Here is a 14,894-nt window from a genome sequence, read left to right as displayed (position 1 = left end):
GACCTACAAAAGGCACATCGGGCTACCAGTCCCTACAATTTTGCCAAGTTTCGTGCAAATCCATTCAGCCGTTCGGGCTAAAAGTGAGGCCAACCGCCCTATGGAAAACTCAATGTTAAAAACACGTTTTGGGACCCCCCTTTTTTCTCGGCCCCCCCTTGACGAACCCCCCCCAAATTTTCAAGGGCTGCTCAGAAACAAAATGTGCCATTTTCCTGAAAATTTCAGCCAATTCCGTCCACAAACGCCAAAGTTATTAGACATAGAATTTTCAAAAAACCCATAGAGAAAAAATCCTAACTATATATACCTACTGGCGACCGCCAGTAGGTAATATATATATATATATATATATATATATATATATATCAGGAATACTTTCTCCCACCGTTCGTGAAGAAGCAGAGGCCATAACGGGGACACTAGAGGAAGCACTTAATTTTATTACAGGCATAATGCATTTCCGCCAAGGCATGGCCTTCCTCAGATGCCATCAAATTGCTTTCTGGCGACTCAGTCCTTTGTTTAAAATCTCACTGCCATTACCTCATTGGTTGCAAATCGCCACACCCCCTCACTGTTTATTCGGAGGAACTACAAACCCCAGAATCCATTGTGCAGGTAAGTGCCGCTTGAGGTGTGTCCTTGTGGGTTTGCGATGTTATGGCAGTTTCACGCAAAGACCGACAGTCTATTTCCAGTTATAAATCACGAAATGCTTTCTCCTGTCCCCAAGACGTTCCAGCCCCTCAATGTCTATTATCAGGCGGGCAGGGTTTGAAATGACAGTGCTGATTCCAATCCGCCGTGAAGTCACAGCCCGCATTGCAGCCGCCCAGAAATACAATATCATGAGAGGCGGGCACCGGGCTGTTGCAATACCTTGCATTTAGAAGAGAACCGCCAAAGCAGAAACCAGATGGATCCCGGGCCACTTGAAAGAACGAAGCCTCTGAAGCGTGTATCTGGAGACCACGCGAAATATCAGGAATACCTTCTCCCACCGTTCGTGAAGAAGCAGAGGCCACAACGGGGACACTGGAGGAAGCACTTTATTTGATTACAGGCATAATGCATTTCGGCCAAGGCATGGCCTTCCTCAGATGCCATCAAATTGCTTTCTGGCGACTCAGTCCTTCGTTTAAAATCTCACTGCCATTGCCTCATTGGTTGCAAATCGACACACCCCCACATTGAGCTATGGCACACTGTTTATTCGGAGGAACTACAAACCCCAGAATCCATTGTGCAGGTAAGTGCCGCTTGAGGTGTGTCCTTGTGTGTTATATGTATATGCACAAAACCGCAGGTCGAGTCTTTGTGTTTTTCGATCCCGACCTGCCAGGACCTTAGGTAAGAGCGCTCTCTGGGTCCAAAGCAGTTTAGTTCCAAGCTGGTAAAAATGCTGTGCCAGCCTTGAAACTGCCTCAAGAACCAGGCAGGTCAATGCCCTGTACTTAGCACTCCTACGGCCGTATCACCAACTATTCCCTTTTAGGTAACATTCAATTTCCAAGATCTTCACAGCAACACCAATTCCTCCTTGCATTTCTCTGTCAAGGTAGCCAAGCTTAGAACTAACGAGGAAGGAGAGAAGCGGTGAATGGTGTGGCATGTTATTCAGGAGCCATCTTGCTCCAATTTGTATATTCTTGAGTTGAGATTTTTAAAAGGGTCCGGTGCATGTTGCAGCTTGTCTCTACCCAATGGTGTATTTGGAGGTATCGGAAATACTGCAAGACTTCCAAACCAGTAATTCTTAATTTCCTTAAAGAATTTAACATCACCCCTATGCAAAAGATTCCAGCACCAATTAAGTCAGGCACCATAGAGTCCTCTATCTAGTCCTGGGGGACATAGGTGATTACCAAAGATTAGAGTTAACGGCTAGTTGTAACTGGAGAAATGGACCTATCAGACAGTCTATCTTTAGCATTCAGCCAAGCTACTTCCTATAGTGGTCTGCCCTCCATGGAGTGGTTGATTTTTCACCACTGTTCATCGAAGTCTGCCTTGGACAATTCCTGAAGGTATCAGAGGTGGGAGGCTTGATAATTCTATTTAATATTGGGAAATCTGAACCACCTTGGCTGTTGGAATGGCAACTACATTCTTACTGTACGTTGTTCACGAGAGTAACTTATAGTTTATCACTGTATAATGCACTTTTATGATCTTATGTGATAATGATTGAACAAAGTCTTCTAAAGTGTAAAAAGTGTTGAGTGGTCACTTTTATCACACAGTTAGGCCTCATTTGCATGTAACATGCACATGTCATCTGCCAATTACATCAGCTGTAAATTTACGGCCAAGTTGTATGTTCTTCAGAGAACTGTTCTGTTTTGATATGAGGTCATGCAATAGGAACTGATATAGCCTCCAACGGGATTCCTGTCTGCTTTTGGTGTACCCATTTGAATCTACACAATACAGGACCATTGTCTGAGATGGAGATGACACCTGCTTCATATCCAACCAAAAACATGTTGATGCTGACTTAGGATTTATTTGCTGCAGATTAATGAGCAGCCCAAAAAGGTGGGGTACAAGTTTCTCCTTGTTCACCATATCCATCTCTATCAACCAGACCCTGCCCTCTTTGGATGGAGTAGTTTTGCCACTTCTGGTGGATCTATGCATCTGCGTATCCATGATTGGATTCCATTTGGGCCCCCCCAAATTCAAGGGGTTTATCGCTAATGTTAGCAGATTGTGACTAGTGGATATTAGAAAGTCCATACAGGTGGTGGATCCAGGTATGACCTGAACCTAATACTCTAGCTATTAGACTTCTTTAAGTCGCAGTTTTTCCTTTCCACTACCTCCTTTCCCTCAAGATGATAGGACGAGGTAGCCATCCCTAGAACACCCCAAGTACCTACAATCACTGACGATCACCTACAACAAATGCATCAGAAACTCAAAAGCAAATTTCTTTAGAGTTCAACTAGACAGAGCCAGAAATCACTGAAGAAAATTGTTCGAAATTATCAAACATCAGTCCATTCAAACACCTTACCCCTCCACAATAGGATCAAATTTGCTGCCAAACTGCAATATATTTGCTGCCTTCTTCCTTGAAAGGATAAAAAAGATTGGAAATGATCTCCAAACAGCAATTGAGCACCTGCTGATGATACCTCTAAATAGCACATGCCCGCCTCTGATTGTTCAGCCCCAAGAACTATAAGGACTCACCCTAAAAACAATGTGTCATGGGACACATTCAAAACATTTGATGAACATGCCATTCTTAATATAGCAACAACACTTAAGCCGTCAAACCACTTCTGTGACCCTCTACCAGCTTACATCTTCAATGAGATTAACACTTCTTTACTCACTATCTGGACTAAAATAGTGAATGCTTCACTACTTCAAGAGGCTTTACCAGACTGCCTAAAATCAGGGCAGGTAACCCCCATTCTAAAAAAAAACACAACAGTTCATACAAACCCAGATAACCTCCGTCCCATCTCCACCCTTCCCTCTCTGGCAAAGCTCCTTGATAAATGCATCCATACCAAACTATGCAATCACATTGCTAAGTTCCACCTTATTGACCAATTCCAATCCAGATCCCATCAGGGTCACAGCACAAAAACAGTCCTTACACACATAGTTGATGACAAACTTAAAATGCAAGATCAGAACAAATCTTGCCTCCTAATCCTCCTAGACGTATCCTCAACCTTCGATATGGTCAAACATGACAGCCTCCTTGACTTACATGAACACAGAACGGGATTATCAGGGGTTGTCCTAAATTGGTTTGCCTCGTTTCTACACAACAGAACTCAAAGAATCAAGGTTAGGCAATCCCTGTCCACTACCGCTGCTATCACTTTAGGGATCCCACAGGCCTCCACCTTATCACCTATTCTCTTTCCCCTCTACATGGAGCCTGTAACCAAAATTTTGAAATTTTCCAATGTATGATACCACATGTATGCAGATGACACCCAACTAAACCTAAACATCTCCTCCCCTTGAGATATCTGCCTACTCAACACATCTTTGCTAAAAACCCAAAACTGGCTGACCAGAAACCAATCTCAAACTCAATTTGCTCAAAACTGAATTCCTCTTAGTTGCCCCACCAAAACGATCCCTTGACATCGAAGATTGGATGAAACATTTAACAGCCTTCAACTGCCTTCCACATATTATAGACTCCACAAGATCACTGGGAATAACACTTGACAAGAACCTCAACATGCAGAAACACATCAGCTCAGCCACCAGAGGAGCAAACTTTCAAATGAACATTCTAAGAAAAATAAAACCCTTCCTCCCCTTCTGCATCCATAAATCAGCTGTGCAAGCTCTAGTGATCCCCAGATTAGACTATGGCAGTGCAGCCCTATGTGGTCTGCTGAGATCCAGGTTGGCTCTACTAATGGCATCCATTAACTCCGCTGCAAGACTCATCACTGGATCCAAAAGGAACAATCACATCTACAGATCTGAAGGCACTAAACAGGCTCTCTTATGAGGCAAGGATGCACCTGAACATTGCTTGCATGACCCATAAAGTCCTACACTTCAACACACCAAAGTACCTAGCTGATAAACTGGAACTGCCTGGTGGTGGCAGATCGTTTAGAAGCATAAGCACCTTACTGTTGAAATCTCAAAAGTTTTTGAAACAGAAAACCTACAACAGAGCTTTTTCCGGATTCGCCCCTAGAATCTGGAACCCTGAAGTCAGACTGAACCCTTCAATCACATCATTAAAAAAAATTCTAACTGCTTTTAATTAACAAAACTGCACTGTGAAACCACTGACTCATTTCTCTAGATACTGATTATATGCAGTTCTGCAACCAGGGTGTGGTTTCTAACTCACTGTCCTACTCTCAATTTGAAATTGATATTGTCAGCGTTTATGTATCTTGGTTGTCTGTTTTCTACTTACTGAACCTTTTGTAAAGCATGCTGGTACCTTTCTAGGGTCAAGTTCGCGCTATATAACATTTTATAAATAAATAGTGCACAGCCTCATCCAAGATACCCATAGTATCCAGGCAAACCCTGGGCCTTGGTCTGATTGGAATTCTGCTGCTGCATAAGTCCTGATAAAGTCTTTCAGATCTTTTTTAACAGTTTGAGCATCAGACTATCTCTGTGGCCATACCTATAGGAATCAAGAACAGGAATCTACCGCTAACAGAATGCATTTAAAAGCCCCATCGCTAATTAGTGACCCGCAGTGGTCCAGATATACACAGGCCAGAGACTTGATTACAATCAAAAGAGGTGTCTGCGGTGGGCGTGCTGTGGTGGAAACCTTTATTTGTTGACAAATGTCACATTTAAGGAGATACTGTTCAGTCTGCTTATTTAGACCTGGTCACCAGTAGCGTTGCTGTACTAACAAAACTGTGGCCGCCACACCAGTGTGAGCAGAAGCTAACCCTTCATGTGCTGCCATGATTAATTCTGGTCTGCAATCTGCATTTTGAATTACTCTACCCCCACACCGGGAAGACGAGTGAACGGACGAGTGAACGGAATGTTTTGAGCACTTAGTAGGTGGCAGTATTTCGCTGGATATAAATTTCGAAAAGGAGTGCCACACCACGAAGCTGTGACAGCTATCATGATTTATCTATCTATCCTCGTGTGTGAACCAGTTATTGCAGCTACGGCAGCAATTTGGGCTGCTGCCTGTGCAGCTTCATAAACCAGTAAATTCCCTGCAACATGTATTCGTATGCGTTGGTGGCTCAGTGTGTGGATAACATGAGCCAGTGGCAATCTTGCTTTAAGATTTGATAACTTTTCCCAAGGCAACTTCTGTTAGATAGTACACCCTTTTGAGGCGGGGTCTCCAACCTTTTCTATAGTGAGAGCTACTTTGATCATTGGAAATCTTTGTGAGCAACTGAAGGCTAAGCAACTTGCATATTGCTACTAGACACCCCCACACCCAGATTAATTGACTTTAAGTCTAATGTCTGTTGAGCCAGATGCTATGGTTCAAACAAAATACTTTGACTAGGGGAACTATGACAGGGCTGCCATGTGTGTCGGTGAGAGTGTGGTCTTTAGGAATGTATGAATATGTGTGCGTATGAGTGGAATCTATGTGCATGGGTGACTCAGAGACTATGTTGCATGTACTTGTGGCACAAATGGGAGAAATTTAAAGTGCAGAAAAATGTTCTGCAAAGATACTCAGAATATGGAACATTTTTCGGCTTTATAAATTTCTCCAACTTAAAATAATTGCTGTATTTTTCAATTCTAAATATGGCACTGCACTGTATCAAGAAAATTAAACTGAAGAATAAACTTTGTTCATATGGATTCCATAAAACTCATCATTTACATTGTGTCTCATTTCTAAGTGTCACGTTTACAAACACCAAGCATCTTGCTCCCAGTGGCCTGTAGACATGGTGGCATATTTATAACTGAAAAATACATTTGTTTAAATGGGAGGAATTTTAAGTGAAAAAATATGCTTCAGTAAACATTAAGATATTTTTGGATTAATTGAAAGTGGAGCAAGACATTAATACATTTTTTATATTTCTCTTATTTGAAAAAACTGACTAGTTTTCAGTTATAAATTTGGCACAGTGTGCCACTGGGAGCAAAAGGCCTTTGAAATGGAAGAACATTAAAATGAAAATGTATTCATTAAGACAACTTCTCATTTACATTTTCTCCCATTCAAAAGCATTCCGAATCATCATTTTGTTCTCACATTCCAATATTGAGTCAACAAAGGCTTTTATTTACGAGTTTAAGGCTTCGGTGCTTAAACTCTGTGATCCTGCCTGGTCACAAATCAGACTGAACACTATCTGCAGGCTGATGAGGATAATGTAAAGTAAACAGAGCCTTCCCTTAATTTTAAAAGAAAAATGTGACCCTGTGCTTACTTAAAAATGAACTCAAGGCAGGGAGCTACTTTTGAAGGTGTCCAGGAGCTACTGGTAGACTTGTTGGAGACACCTGCTTTAGAGTCTCTGAATCCATTCTGGTTCCAATGGTGTAAGTACTAATTATCAGGGTGGATACCATTATACAAATCACACACTATAAGTGTGGTGAATTCACAATCCATATTCTTAAGTGCCAGAATTACAGCTTTCAGTTAAGCCAGCTGTGCAATCACCTAGTGACTGCATAACTATTTTGAGAGGATGGAATATTCTATCATTCATTTTACCCCTAACTGCTGCGCAAGCAGCAGAGTATTGATGTTTCATTCCAACTGCAGACTGGGCAGAACCATCAGTGTAGACTACAAAGTCGTACTAATCTAGACTCATAATTTCACTGGACACAGGGTATTCTTGTTCGTATTGCAGGCATGCGTGTGTTAATAATGTAGAGTCTAAGACATAGTCTATGTCAGTTGCTGTTAGTGAAGTGGCCCATTGTATCTCTCTAGGATTTAGGCTTTTGCGTTTGGGATGCTGGCCTTTGTTACAGCCTCTAAGGCTGGAATGGGAGTCTAGATAATTATGTGTTTCCCCTTGGCCACTGATCTCACTTTCACAACAGCTCCCTGTACTGTAGTCAGTATTTTTTCTGTAGGTTCAAAAAGCATTTCTTCATTGGAACATAAATACAATTTATATGCAATCGGTACAGTGTCACCCTCAATGAAAGTGACATATGTGTAGCTTGTGGTTCCCACTATTACATGGATCACCAACTTTGTGGTGTTAACACATGTGTGTAAGTGTTTTGAAGCCAGCATGTCAGTTTGTACTGAACGCAAGATCTGTCAATGTTTTGGTGTTCAATATGTGCTTGACAAGTCTGGACATATTAATTCATAAAATGCTTTAACCCCTTGTGCATAATCTGGTATGTATGTTATACCAAAATTAAAAAAAAGACCAAAAGTGATTGTAGTTTTTTCATGGTGCTCTGCATTTGTAAGGGTGCACATTTCTCTAGAAAAAACAACAATAAGCTTTTGCCTTCATTTGATAGCTCGTATCCCAAGAACAAGACACTGAGAAAGGCAATTTTTGATTTCTGGATATTTAATTTGTAGCCTATTTGTGCAAATCCCACACCAATGTGATCTTCTATAGATAGGTGTGTTTCTAAGGGATCATCCTTAACCTCTTGCATGCTCATGACGAGCTGAGCTCATCATGAGCTACAGTGCTCCTGTGCTCATGACGAGCTGAGCTCATCATGGCCTTTAGAACGCTCACACGCTGGGCTAATTACCCTGCTGTGTGAACGTTCTAAAGAAACAGGTATGGCCGTGACGAGCTCAGCTTGTCATGAGCACAGGAGCACTGTACTGCATGACGAGCTCAGCTCGTCATGAGCATGGGGGCGCTGTGCGTACCCCCCGCCCCCCAGCACAGCAGGGAAATGTGCGCAGCAGGGAAGGGGTTAAGGTATATGTCATCAACATAGGTCGATGCTTCTTTGTTGACATTTTGTAACAGTTCTGTTACACAAGCAGAGAAAAAACTATGGCTATTCTTATACCCTTAGAGCAATAGACAAGCAAAGTAAATACTGTCAAATACCTGCTTGCAGGTGCTATGTTTTGGCAGAAAAAGGCATTCGAAATGTCGAATGTTATTTTGTATTTTTTGTGCACTATATTGTTCATTAGTGCTGCGATGTATGAATTTTGTACTGCAAGTGTATGAGTGTGACAATTTAATTGTCTGTAGTGTAAGACTAAGTGGTAGGAATGGTCTGGTTTCACTACTGGAAACAAAGGATTGTTTATTGGTGAGATACAATGCTCCATTATGCCTTGATATAGAAGCTGGTTTGGAATTTGTCGAACTGGGTGTTTAGTTTCATGTTTAACTGAGTATTGTGTTTGCACTAGCGGGCTGGCCCTTATGGGTTTTATATGATAAGGTGGTTCTTCATCCCAGCCCACATAGATGTAATACTCGGCTGGGGCTTGTGATAGTGCTCACTTCTTGGCATACACATGTTTAACTGCTTCGGGAACAAAGACGAAGAAGAATGGCAATATCACATTTTCCCCCTGGTAGGAATTTGCTTTCAAACTCTGGCAGCCAATAATTTTCAGCCAGGAGAATGTCATAACCAAATGTCCCTAAAAAGAAATTTATTGGTACTGGATTTTTCACCTTCAACTTGGAGTTGCAACCTACACAATCTACCTGGAGAACGAACTCCTTGATCCGGTGATTCCACCTGAACAAACCCATTAGTTGCTATCACCACCAGAAATGTTTGAGGATTCTGGCAAACTATTGTGACCTCTGCTGCGCTGTCTAGAAAACTCAGAGCCCACTCCTTGTTCAGAAGCAGAGTGCTCAAAATGTGGGCATATTTAAGTGTAATACCAGCCACTTTCTTCTTCTTGAATTGACGTTTTTTTTGTGGAGGGTTTTCCTCTTTTTTTATTGAAAGCCAGAAGAGCGTTTTGAGTCCCTCTGCAGTTTCACGTACTCCTCCTTCCTGCGCTCTGATTGTTCTCCTCTCTCAGAGCTTTTTTTGGATGTCTCCTCAAAGGACTGAGAAGGATATGTATTAGTATATTGATACCTATCAGGTTTTTTTATAGTGTTATGGTTACGCAAGTTGTAGCACTTTTCAGGGGATTCCTGCGGAGGAGATCCACCGAGTGATTTCATTTTTTCCTTTTTTTTCCTAACTATCCCAATGTTTTTAGAAGGCTATGGTGCCTGTCTATGGGTATCATTTTCAGAATCGCCCTTTAATTGCGGTTTATTATGTTTGGCCCCCAAATTATCTCGACCTATATCTGTGTTTGTTTCAGCGATGAGTTTAGGTACTTCGCACTCTTGGTCTGCCAAAGCGACCAGGGGGAGGTGTTGGTGTGCTGCCAATGCTGCTGCTTCCCTTCTAATACTACTTAATATGATTGAGGATACTGCAGAAAATTAAGTTAATTCCCAACTCCAGGGCAGGGGCTGCCCCATATTCGTTTTGAATCTGTTTAAGCACATAATGCAAAACAACTATGGGTGGTGTACTGTGCATGATGGTATGGATTGCAGCACATACTGTGCCCCATATGGCACATTCTTCGACCAGGGGAACCATCCCTAAAAGTAGGCATATTGTGAGAATTCTGTGTTTATCTTGGTGTCCCGTATGGGTAAACACTGATTCAAGCTGATTTGTTTTTTGTGCAATCTAAAAAGGAATCTCCCCCTTCAGTCTGGTGAGAAACAAACCCATGATTACATTAAAATAGCGATAAATTGCAACAAATTCCAAATGCGGTTGCACATCTTGAACTGCCCTTGTTGTGGTTACCGTCAATGGTCCCATAACAACTGTGTTAGCCATCTGTATAGTCTAACTATACCTGTGTAAACTGTACAAAGTTCTGCTGCTGTGAGAACTCCTATTTGTGGATATAGTGTATAGCTGGCTAGAACTGGTCATGTTGCTTCGTCATTGCTGAGGGGACCCATTTTGATGTTTTCTAGTGCATGTGGTACGGCGCCTTGCCAATTTGTTTGTTCCAGAAATGTTATTGCAATTTCAACATCTTCAAAATCTCTGTAGTTTTTGTTTTGATTGCCTCAGTGTATGTGTGAAAATGTCCAGGGCTGGCATCTGCTGCCAGAACTGTTGCTCATGAATAGAATACCTCTGTTTCATACGCTTCATGTGCCTCTACCATGAAGGTAACATACCCTCCCGTAAGAGGAAGCCCTTCTTCTTGCAACATCTGTGTAATACATTTCTGCTGTTTAGTGGTATAACTACTGGTACTGGATTAGCCATTTTAATGCATGGAATTCAGAGTAGGTAAGCTATTGAGGGGTGATCCTTTGAAAGGTTCAAGCTTGAACAACCTGCAGACAGAAATATGGATTCCCTAATTCAGCCGAGGATGGTTTTTCCCTACACCATGAACGTCCATATTACAAATTGTTGACTAGGGGTTTTGGGCACACGTAAGAAAAACTACTTAGGAGACCCATTTAATAAATTTCTGACCTATAACGTTGGTGGAGCCATGCTGTACAGTTCCTAAAAGTTTAGTAAGACTGTGAATTTGGGCAACATAAGAATAAAAATATGGGGACTACATCGACTCATACCATCAGAATATGTTTTCCTGGTTCCTGGCTAGCTCACAGTGTTGGACCACTAAACTTTACAGTGTACCTGATGGTGTCTGCAACCTCAGAACATGACAACGCTAATTCCCCCAAGGAAATTGTGGAAACAGATCTACCCTTTCATCGTTGAGTCAGGGGTGCCCAAAGGGAGACACAAGAAATACACAACCTTACATTTCAAACATTTATTGAAGCCTTTTGATTCTTGTGTAAGATATATGCGCTGCAGTGATCAGTGGAAGAAAACAGAGCATTGTACCCAGCATTACAAGAATGGTGAAAAAGATGAATAATTCAACTATTACAATTATTGCACTGATTATATTAATGCATATAATTGCACTCCTACCTAGCACTACCTATCCTAGAGAGCAAAGAGTGAATGTGGTTCTGCCAGATGCCTTGGAGTGGTCTAACTCCCCATTTATCTGTATGCGTGTTTTATCATAAAGCCAGTATAGTATAGAACAGGATAGTGATGAGATTCAGCTGGGCTGGAACTCAGGCACTGGGCAACCACCACACTCCATGGAAATGATCCTCTGCCAAAAAAAGGTATAGGGACGTTTATATAATGAAAACTAGACCCATTCACACTGTCAACATTAAACATGAACATGTGAAATGGGAGCGTTTTTGCACAGGCCCTGTTAATCTCGCAACACTCTTTCAGATGAAAGAAATGGGCCCAGGTGAGAATGTCCACCAGAACAGAGGCTGTAGTTACACATTTTGCAGTTTTATAGGTCCTATGAAGAAAAAGGTCCTCACATCCGGAATATTAAGTAGCCATTTGAAGTCTCTGGACATATGCTATGCAATCAATTTCATCAGCCCCTGTTGGAGCTCCTCTGATCCACACATTGTTACAGTGAAAGCTGTTCTCTAGGTCCTCTAAGTGGGTTTGTGATTTTATGTTTTGTTCTTTGAGGAACATGAGTTCTTGCTACAAGATCTCTTGTTCCTCCTGCTGTGTCTCCTGTGTGTCTTCCAGCAATGAAACATGTAGCCCAAATCGTGTTGTCCTCTTTAAGTTTGTGTAGCTCGTAGGCTGCAGATGTCCTCATTTTTAAATCCTTGTAAAGATCATTTAGGAATGACTATGTGACTGGTGCAACACATACATCATTCTTGACATTATCTCTTGATTCACTGTGTAGTTTGAGAGCTGAGCTACTGCAGGGCAGACACCTTCAACAACAGATCTTTTACTGATTGGACCTTCTATGCCTTTCTCGTTCACATTTTCATGCATTTTCCTGCATTTTGTTTGTGTAGACCAATAGATCGCAGCTAATTGTAGGAGTTACAGGGCTTATTAAGTTCAGGCACTTCCAGACATTTCTCTACTTGTCGGGGGGGGGTACCCTCCATTTAGCAGAGCCCCCATCCAAAGCCACTTTAGACCAGTACACTCTCACTGGCTAGGCCTGAATCAGGATCTCTGGTGGCTTATCAACCGTTTATTCCGTCCGAAGAAACTTACATGCATCACAATTGAATTATTGTAATCACACTGTTAGTATGTTAGTATATGGGTGCCTGCATGCATGTTTCACTGAGAGGCACACATGAACAGTTTGAGAGCCCCTATAAGAGGCCCTGTGTCATTTGCCCCTACACATCTTCAGTGGACGTTTCTTGTTTTCCTGGACTTGTGGGCACAGTATTTAACTGCTGTCTTTCTTTCAGGTTCTCCTGAAGGAGGCAGAGAGCAGGAAGGAGGCCACGGAAGACGATTTGCACAAGCTGAACCAGGTGAGTTTCAGCATTGAAGGACAGCTTTATTTCAAGGATGTGAGTTGGAATTACAGTTTGAAGGTAATGTAAAGTCCTTATGGAGGAAAGTGCATAAGTCAAAGAAGCTTCTTTGACTTTAATCATACTTTTATACTGTGAAGCAAATTCAGCTGGTGGACTCTCCTTTGGAGTCAGAATTTCCTCTAGAAATTTGGATCTTTTCCATTATCAATGAACTGTAAGTGAGGCCCTTTGCTAGCTTTTTTTGTCAGAATTCTATATTAGTAAAACGTTAAACATCACATAACATCAACTCAGTCACCTTGTAAGAAAGTGCTTAAGGTCACTACACATTACATCACCAATGTGTACATCTCCTCCTATATAATCAATGCACTGTATACTGTCTTTCCCAAGCATATCAATCCTTCAACTCCTCAAGCTATAGCATGTATTACATTTAGAAAAATGTATCGAACAGGATTATCAATCAGTGTTGTCTAAAGGAGATATGGAGTGAGTATCTGATCTATCAATCTGTGATTGCAAAAGATATGTCCTCGATGGCATCCATATATTTTTGGGTCTAGACTTAATAGCGTGCATGCTTGCAAACAGTTTTGATTAAGAGTTAGAAACAGCAAAGTTCCTAAGCCATCCCTCACATGTGATAAGTAGTCCATTCATCCAGTGAAGGACTATCCATCTTTTTGCCGACAATAAGAGTATTGACGCCAATCACCAGAGAGGCTTTAGTATTATGTCAACTTAACCCAGCACTGCAGTATCAACCAACCAATCAGTCAATTGACTTGTAAAACCTGACTACTCACCCTTAAGGGTCTCAAGGCACTGTGGGGGTTAAGGGGGGGGGTCTGCTGATTCACCAAAGGCACTGTGGTTTAGTCGAAGAACCAGATATTTAGGTCCATCCTGAATTGAGGCAGTGACGTTGATTGCATGAGGTGGAGAGGCAGGGTGTTCCAGGTCTTTGCAGCGAGGTAGGAGAAGGATCTTCCTTCAACCGTGGTATTGGGGATATGTGGTACTGTGGGCAGGTCAAGATGGGCAGAACGGAGGTCTCTGGTAAGTGCGTGGAATGAGAGGCGATGGTTGAGGTCCCTAATCATGCAGGGCTTTGTAGGTGTGTGCGAGGAGCTTGAAGGTGATTCTTTTGTTAAGTGGGAGCATGTGGAGGTCTCTCAGGTGGCTGGTGATGTGGCTGAGGCGGAGGATATTAAAGATGAGTCTGGTGGAGGCATTCTGAATGTTCTGCAGTTTCTTGAGGAGTTTTTGTGTGATGCCAGGATAGAGTGGGTTGCCGTATTCAAATCTGCTGCTGGTCAGTGCATGGGTGACCCCATACATAGAAATTAGTAACGTTTTGCGTAAATGCGACACATCTGTGTGAATGATGTTGTCTCATCTGGCATGTCTGGGATGTCACATTCAGTGATGCCTGCTATCTCAGCCAACAACACATTGCAGTAGTGACTATGGAGCAGCACTCTCATGATAGATGAAAGAAGGCAACCTGGGGCGGTTTACAACAAGCGCATTTCACTGACCTGGTGTTTTCAAATCTATGCAACCAAGCAGGGGTGTAGTAGAGTATATGCAGAAAATTAATGGCTATTGCCTCCATCTGTGCACAGCAATATGACCATTTATAGATATTCCACAGATCACCCTGATCCATCCTCCATAATGCCATGGCTGGTACACAGCCTATTGAGTGTTCTCCCAGTGGTAGTCTACAGATTAGTGAGATGTAGCCCCTGGAATATTCAAGGCAAGGAGCTTAGTGAGCGGGGGGCCATGGCTGGTACACAGCCTATTGAGTGTTCTCCCAGTGGTAGTCTACAGATTAGTGAGATGTAGCCCCTGGAATATTCAAGGCAAGGAGCTTAGTGAGCGGGGCAATTCCCTTGGTTGTTGGGGAAAGTCTGGGACATAATCCTTTAGAGCATGTCACAATCTGAAGAAGTCTTTAATAGCCTCTGTATGGGCCCATTAAGTGGTATGCCTCTATATGGGCCCATTAAGTGGTATGCCAGAGTCCTTCGTGGGCGT

The 14,894-nt window shown here is 42.3% G+C and overlaps 1 protein-coding gene across 1 annotated transcript in view; it reads left to right on the top strand.

The window, feature by feature from the left end:
- The window catches only part of LOC144784026 (syntaxin-binding protein 4-like), a 1,158,996-nt gene that overhangs the window by 685,967 nt on the left and 458,135 nt on the right, over positions 1 to 14,894 (top strand). The window contains exon 19 of the mRNA XM_078662726.1: positions 12,774 to 12,839. Within this exon, the coding sequence (XP_078518852.1) occupies positions 12,774 to 12,839 (66 nt within the window). The remainder of the gene's footprint in view (positions 1 to 12,773; positions 12,840 to 14,894) is intronic.

Source organism: Lissotriton helveticus, chromosome 10, assembly GCF_964261635.1.
Source record: "Lissotriton helveticus chromosome 10, aLisHel1.1, whole genome shotgun sequence".
NCBI classification, from domain to species: Eukaryota; Metazoa; Chordata; class Amphibia; order Caudata; family Salamandridae; genus Lissotriton; species Lissotriton helveticus.
Note: the sequence above shows the minus strand (reverse complement) of the source record. Positions and strands in the feature narration are given on the sequence as shown.